We start from the raw sequence: 8,451 nt of genomic DNA on the forward strand, positions 1-8,451 counted from the left end.
CATGTCACGAGTGTTGCCTGTCAGCAGCTAGAGGCGCAGGGCCCCAGAACCCAAACTCCCCCTGCACCTATCTCCTGGGCAGCTGGCAGGCTTCATGGCTGCAGCAGGGCCTAGTAGGCCTGCAGTTTTCACCCCCCTGTGTCCCAAGACAGAGACAGTCCCACAAGCACCCATGTCACGAGTTTTGTCTGTCAGCAGCCAGAGGTGCAGGGCCCTGTAGCCTCAGCAGGGGCTAGCATGCCTGCAGTTTTGACCCTGCTGTGGCTTAACACATACACGTGACACGAGTTTTGCTTTCAAGAATTTGAGGTGCATTTTCCCTTGAAACTTGGCAGGCTTCATGACCTCAGAAGGGGCTACCATTCTGGCAAGTTTCATCCAAATCAGGCCAGAAACGACAAAGTTATAGGCTGTTTCAAGCTTCCCCATTATAGCCTATGGGCAAAACAGCGAAACTGTTTTGACAAAATGAAATGGAACAGCAGTTTCGAATTGAAACAAAATTCAAAATGAAACACTGTTCCATCAAGATGTTGAAACGGAACGGTGCCGTTTTGCAGAGCCCTAGTACACACCCAGTCTGAGAGCTGTTACAAGACAATGAAACAGCAGTGGCAACAATTAACATACTAAAAAGGTTGGCCAGCCTGAACTGGGAAAAGGGCAATTTCCTAAAGAAAGCAAACGTTAGAAGCAGGTGTTACAAAGACATGTGCTGTCTGAGCTAGAAAAACCTGTAGAGTGCCAGGCAAACCAGAGTGAATTAAAGGCAAGCTTTTTGAAGAGGCAAGGAGAGAAACTAAGGGCTGAATAGGAGAAGAGGAAGGTTTTAGGGCTTGAAATGACTAACAAGAACTTTGAAAGATCCCAAGAGTGTAAAGGACACTGGGAGGAAGAGTATTTGTATATGGGGTATTTCATGTACACATGAATCTGTAAGTCTCTCAGGCAGTGATTCTCAACCGAAGTGCCGCGAGATCCTTTTAAGCGTTTCATGAGGTGTCACACAATATTATGCTCATCGGTATGCAAAAACCTGTGCATACTTAACAATATAAACCCAGAGATTTCAAATAGGAATCCTTAGCATCAAAAACATTCATATCTGTTGTAGTTTTTCTGAGGTGTTTGCAACAGTGAGAGCTAAGACCTGGCATTTTCTGGTGCCTTGAGTCTAAAAAGGTTGCAAACCACAGCTCTAAGGCTTTCTCTATGAATAAAGTGAGAATATTCTCCATTATTTTACAAAGTGTTTGGGCTTTTTGCTATAACAATCACATAACCCATAAGGTTTAAACTGTATACTGGACTTCCTATAACCATGAAGCTCTTAGAAAGGGTATCCTTAAGCTAGTGGGGAGACTTTAGGGTTCAGCATTGTATCAGCTTGACTGCGGGGTCCCATATCTGAGAAGGGACACTAGATGGGGAGTCTGTACCATAGGCACAAACCTATCAAGTGAGAGGCAGTATACAGGTACATTGCTTAGACTCAGCTGGCTTAGAAGCCTGGGGTGTCCTGAATGGAGAGCCCAACTAGGTCTGTGACAAGAGTGCTGTGCACAGAAATGATTCTATGACAGATGCAAATAATGCCTTTCCTTCACAGAGTGGCTTGATTGCATCTGGAGGTAGGTGCTTTTCAGATCTGCACTTGATGTCCTATTTAGTCTAAGCTTTAGATTTGTAACTGCATGATATATACAACATTAAATGAAATCAAACTGAAGAAATGCTTGGAAATTGAAAGGATAGCAAAAAGGCATGTCAATACTGTGCAGCTACAATGAACACTTTGTTTTCAACTTCCTTCATGTCCAACTCCAGTCAATCACAGGTGCTTTATATACACTGAAGAGAGAGAAAGGTCCAGATGTCTAGCCCTTTACTGAGACACTGATTTCATAAGTGTTTAGAGAACACATCTACCGGTTATTGCAGACTGGTATAACATAACCTCTGTTTTCACCTTCTTTCAACTTTCAATAGCAGCTAAAAGCAAGCATATAGTTCTTTATGAGCATTTCCCTATAAGAAACTGTAAATGTGTGTTCTATTATGTGACTGAGGAATGTTTTTACTGTTGGTCTTAGGTTTAGAAACACTTCATTACTTCTACTTTAAATATTAGTGTTTGAGAGCTCCAAAACAGAACCAATTCTGGATGAAACTTGATGGTGGCTTTTAACAGTGCCTATACAGTTTAGGGCAGGATTTTCACACAATGTAAATATAAATAGAATTTAGCCAAGATTCAGGGATTAATACCTCTTTTCATACAGAGGGTAGCACAGGATCTTAAGGACCAGGCTGGGTCAGGACCTTGGTTTGTTAATCTTAGCTTGGAAAGCCCACTGCCCTCCTATCACCACAGTGGGGCATTAAATCAGAACCAACTCAAAGGAAAAACAACAAATCATCCCTTACTGTCTTCTGTAGTGTTATTTTGAACGAGTTCATTGTGAATTGGTGCAGTGACATGCAGACACCAAGCATTGTAGGACACTGGTCTGGTCAGTCCTCCAGGTATCCCACTCTGCATTGCACTGCTACCACCTCTGTCAAAACACACACATGCAACTGGTATGTTTGGTATGTGGTCAGAGCTTGACTGCCCCCTTTTTTTCCTTCTGATGGCACTTATCCATGAGCTTTCTTGTGATGCTTGTTCAATACTCTTTTAAGAAATGTTTGGATGCTTATCTTGCTGGGATCCTTTGACCCTGACTTCCTGCCCCTGGGGCAGGAGGCTGAACTCGATCTTCCGAGGTCCCTTCCAGCCCTAATGTCTATGAAATCGATTAAATAAATCTATCTTTTTAACAACCAGTTGTGTCTTCACTCCCTATTCAACCACAGCCCCTCATTGTGCCATCCCACCCAGCCCAGGGGAAACCAAAAAGCACTCTCTTGCCAAATCAGGCATTCACACTGAAGACTTCAGTCATTTGCACGCTACTGAAGATTACTGAAATCATATTTAGGAAAGAAATGAAGGCAGAAAATTGAAAATGCCCCCAGCCACAGGTTTTCCACCCCCAGCACTTCCAAAGCATGGATGCAAGCACTCCCACCCCACTTGCCCATTATAAGACATACTGGACTGGGTGCTCCCTCTCACCCCCTAATGTCAGAGCCACAGAATTTCGCGATTGTGAACTGACTCCCAATTGAGGACATTATGGAATGGTCTAATTGTGAGTCTGTATCCTCAAACACACTTAATGGCAGAGTGCCACTCTGAGGCAGCTACATTGCCTCATTTTTACAGCTTGGTATGCACAGAGCTGGAAAAAAAGGAATAGCTAGTGCTTCACAGCAGTGATTTGAGGCATGAGACATCTGCGGTATGATGTAGACATCAAATTTCAGTGATGTGGCACAGAGTGATGTGGCAATTAGACATTGCAGCAGACTCAAAATTGAAAGACACAAGGAAGAAGGGAAGTTTAATTATAACAGAAGAACTTTGGATAGAACCTTTGGCCTAGTTCAGCCTAGGATTTTATCAATTTAGGTGGGTATACAACAGAGTAAGAGGTTACCTCCCATTCCTGACTGGAATTTCACACCTTCACTGCAGGAGTTCCAGTTTAACTGAAGAAAATGGAAGAGCAAGTGTGTATGGGAGAGCAAGTCTGAACTCTGCTGCTATTCATAGATTCATAGATGTTAGGGGCTGGAGGGGACCTTACAAGATCATTGGGTCCAGCCTCCAGGACTATTCATCCCTGCTCAACCCCTGCCTCCCCCTCACATGCCGGGAAGAGCCAGGGGCTGCACTGGGTGGGTGGTGGTGGTGGTGGTGCTGGGAGCAGGGCTGCAGGTAAAATTTGGGGTGGCTGCAGCCCCCTCTGTAGCCCCCCTCCCAGCGCTGCTGCTGCCTGCCCTGAGCCCAGCCCCCATCAAGAAGAGGCCGGTGCAGCCCTGGCTCCAGCCCGCAGCTGCAGCCTGCCTGCCCATGCGGATCCGGGTGCCCAGGCCCCCCCTCCCCCCCGTGTCCTCCTGGGGTGCACGCAGCGGTGGGAGCCGCCCCACTTCCCCAACAAGCCACAGATCCATCCCATGCCCTGCCTCACTCTGGCTGGGCAACATCTGCCACTGCCCCTGCCCGCCTCTCCCTCCCTCACCGCAGGTAGAAGGTAGAAACTGTTTTGGAGAACAAGTCTCTAAATCTTAGTTTTATCAGATTAATATTTTGGATCAGTTTTGTTTAGCCTGGCTTATGGCATGAAGCTCATGTTGATTTTAATGTTGTAACAGAAGAAAAATTCGTGTGCATTTAACCCTGTGGTTTTTGTCCTGGTTTACAGCACTCCTATTAAATAAAAAGCATGATCGCTTTACACTGAGGAACCTTTACATTGAAGCAAACTATTTCAAAGTAGTTGAATTTCATCCTTTATAGCTGGACTATAATGAAACTCCTTTAAGATTTTCTAGCTTCCAAACATCCTCAATAAATGGCACTCAAAATCCGTATGGCCTCTCTAAAGTTCCTACTGTGATACTTCATTAGGTTATGTTACATTTTGACACTATGGGATAACAATATCCCAATCTGATAACATTTAAAATAATAATATTAACTTTCAGGAGAAGATCTAACATTTTCTTTTAGTTTAAGAGCACTGACAAGCACTTGCTTTGTATGTGCAAACTGAAAGCTTCTAGAATTGTGTCACCTGTAAAGAATTTTTGGGGTGGTATCTTTTATTGGACCTTACATGTAAAAGCTTGTCTAACTTTATCCCAACCATGCAGTTGGTCCAATAAAATATATCATTCCCAAAAATCCTTGCCTCTTCCATAATTGTTGGACCAAGATGGCTACAACATTACTCGCATGCTACCTGTTAAAACATGCTTAGGCTTCCAGGTCAATACAAGGTAAAACTAAACAGTGTGGAGAATCAACACTTCTTATAACTTTCCTCTTTACATATTTTTGGATGGTTTAAGCTCAATTTGTGTAGTTACTTTTGATTTGCAGACCTTAGTCACATAAGCATTACAACAGAAATACTGTTCACTGGTAATATTCTTAAGCATTAAATCAGACATGAGCATTTAATGAATATTTTTATTGTGCAAAACAAAAGAGTGAGTTTTATTAGTACAATGAACTGAAAGAACAAGGTTTTTTCCATGCTTGACATAAGTTTTTTCTTATTTTACATTGTTTGATGTGGCAATTTGGATAGAACGCCGAATATTAAAAGTGCTAAATGAAAATATTAACATGTTCTAACTTTTACTAGCTGGAACAAAAAGCTGTATTTTGATGTCAACTTTTTGTATGTAACTGCAAATATTCCACCAAGCCAATTAATGCAAATTGCACAGCAACAATAATAGGAAACAGGAAAAAAAATATTAATCAACAAGAAATTCATTAACCTATCAATCATACTGCCATTTAACTTACAATCTACATATAAAATAGCTGATGTTCTTAATCTCCAATTGAACTTCAAATTTTAAGAGACTGATTTTTGTTTTAAAAATCCAATATTTTCTAATTAACTAGGTGATTGAATTTGCTATTTTGATAAAAAATATTTAGATTGTTAGTTGTTACTAAGTGCTACCAGTAAAAGCAGTCACAAGGACTGATTGATATTTTCATAGCACCATGAAAGCAGCATTTCTTTGAGGAGAGATTATATTCAACTGGAACCCAGTGTGAATGACATGGATAGCCATGATTTCTTTTTAAACTTTTAGAAGGTGCTAATATTAGGTCATATCCTTTTTTATATAAAAGTATTGAGATACTTTCAGTAGTCATCCTAATATTCAAACACAAACCAATAAAATCTCATGTAAACTTTTTTCTTTTTTTAAATAAAACCACATAATTTGACATAAAGTGACAAAGTACTTTGTTTAATGCATCTTACTAAGCACCTGAAAAATTAATATCAAACTAGATTTTTATAAAGAACCAGAGACTATTAGCTCTGATTGTGAAATACTGAATTAAAATTAGGCATTTATATAAAGAATTTCCAAAGTATGGAGATATCGTGTTCTAGTGGTAATGTTTAGTCCAGTAAAACCCCTTTTTATAAAGATGCTATGCATTAACTGAGACACAGTAGTCTAATGCATTTCCCAATTAGCTTCAATACTGAAAAATACGCATTTGCCAAAAAAAATAGTAGTAGGCTTAATATCTAAAGAAAACAAGAGAATAAGCTCATTATTCAGAGGAATTTCCTGCTATTGATCAAACTTGCTAATTTATCTATCTAAAAATCAAGAGATTCAGGGTGGCAACAGATCTTGCAATGATTATACCAACATAAAAACAGGTTCTGTTAGCTAATAGGTCAATTCTATATTTCAAGTTATTGAATTCTACAGATTAAATCTATTTATGGAAGCATGCATGTCAGAAATGTCCCTCTGTAACTAACTGAGCTTCCTAGGATGTTAGACACATGGAAGAAAATATTTTGAGATGAATGTACTAGAACCCAAGAAAGAAATATTTCCCTCCTATAAAGCCTTTCCTCCTTAAACACCAAATACACCTCATTCCCAGTGGTAGACAGTGCTTGCTATTTTGGCTCTGGTCTGCCTCAAAAGCCTACTTTGTAAATTGTTATCACAAAATACAAGCTACCAAAATATTGTATGTGAAGTCTCAGGATCCAAATGAAAATTTAACACTTATTTCAACTGTTTACTTTGAATGGAAATATGAAGGTTTATACAAGTGCGTAAAGTAACCAAGCTGCATCTTTATACCAGTAGATGGTTTCTTATATAATGGCTGAATAGAGAAATATTCATCATAGGTGTTGAGTGCAAAATTTAATGTTAGTATTCAAAATGTTGTGAAGTTGAATCATAATTTTAAAAAATCCAGTTTAAAAACAAGGTATTTATATTTTCACATTAGACAGGCCAATATCCTCTCTAGACATAGAAAACAAATTCCTGAATCAAACTGTACAAGGTTTTAGTTTAAAATACTCTTTACCCTAATCAAAAGGCACGAAGTGGTTTAAATGTGCAAGTGATTTCTTGGAAGAAACAGTGCAAAATTGAGCCTGCCTGACTACTTCTGCATTCCTTAGTTTTCGTAATATTCTCCAAAATATTGCTATGATACTTTCTCTATGACAAGAACTTCAACAGAAGAATCCCAGTCAGTCCAGTGAATCACAGATCTCTTTTACTTTCTGATTGAAGTCTTCAGGTTGATCAGCATATACATAATGACCAGCTCCAAGGATAGCCTGGAAGGTGAAAGTGGAGGAAGAGGGGTCAAAAACACAAGAACATCACAATGCTTAGTATCTGTTGTGATATGAAAAACATACCTTACCAAAACACCAACAAAACCTTTTTATATACAATCACTAATATGACACAAACTAATTCTGGACAGGAAAAGACTCTGCATGATTCTGGTCAGCAACTTTCCTTCAGTCACCCTGAACAAAATTACTGTCAGGTCAATGATTTCTCTGAATGGGAGCTTTCAGTTTGTCAACTAAAGAAGACACTTGATTTGCATGTGTGCTGAAGTCAGTGTTAGATGGTCAGCACTTCTGAATGCATTTTAATCACCCCCCTCCCCCCAACTTATTCAGATGTTAAATGTGGACAGAGAAGCACAAATTTAGGTTATTTAAAAAAAATACTGGCTCCAGCAACTGTACGCTAACCATTGTTAGAAGGTGCTTTGGACAAAAACAGGCATTAGTTGATTATACTCATTCTATCTATGACAATGGTTTCTAGTGGAAGGAGGTATAAAACAACTGAAAAGAGGTGTAAATGCAAGGAAAAATAAAGGGAAGTTTCTGCCTTTTGTCAAGTGACCATTATTACATAGAAATAAGCAGGAAAGGGTAAAACTACCCTTGATTCAAGAACCTGCTATATTTCCTGCTTTAATAGAGGTGAACCACTGAAAAAACCTTAAAAGATTGTGCTCAAGGCTAAGTACATGAAGTCAAAAAGCCCAACGCTGAATCAATTCAATCTTCACAGGTTAGTTTAAGCTGTGTAGACTGAACCAATAAACAAGTAAAAAGACATTCATTTTTGATTCTGGAAATGCAGCCACATGCCTGCAGTGGCTCTGGCTAGATGCCAGGTAGTGCTAGTGCATGCCTCCCTTCTCGACTGGAGCAGACAGCTTGGGCCAAGGCTAGCCTGCCCACGCTGCACGGGGGGTGGGGATGAGGGGTTGCAGGGGAGGTGCAAAGCATCATGGGATACCAGGGGACTGTGAGTTAACTTGAATCTGGAGGGGATCTGGAACAGAAGTTCAATAAACCAGTTTAACCTAAATCAATGAAAGTCTGATACTACATCCATCCAGGTTTATCTTAAACTGGTTTTGACCAGTTTCTGATCACTTATATTGGTTTATGTGCAATTTCCGTCCTCTAGCCCTTATGGTTATACCCAACCCACACATCTCTCTCT

The 8,451-nt window shown here is 40.0% G+C and overlaps 1 protein-coding gene across 1 annotated transcript in view; it reads right to left on the reverse strand.

Moving 5' to 3' along the window:
* Positions 1 to 5,069: 5,069 nt before the first annotated feature.
* Positions 5,070 to 8,451, reverse strand: part of ABHD5 (abhydrolase domain containing 5) — a 43,810-nt gene continuing 40,428 nt past the window's right edge. The window contains exon 7 of the mRNA XM_019508814.1: positions 5,070 to 7,250. Coding sequence (XP_019364359.1) covers positions 7,161 to 7,250 — 90 coding nt within the window. The 3' untranslated portion in view covers positions 5,070 to 7,160. The remainder of the gene's footprint in view (positions 7,251 to 8,451) is intronic.

Source organism: Gavialis gangeticus, unplaced genomic scaffold, assembly GCF_001723915.1.
Source record: "Gavialis gangeticus isolate Ggan-Ray unplaced genomic scaffold, GavGan_comp1, whole genome shotgun sequence".
NCBI lineage: Eukaryota > Metazoa > Chordata > Crocodylia > Gavialidae > Gavialis > Gavialis gangeticus.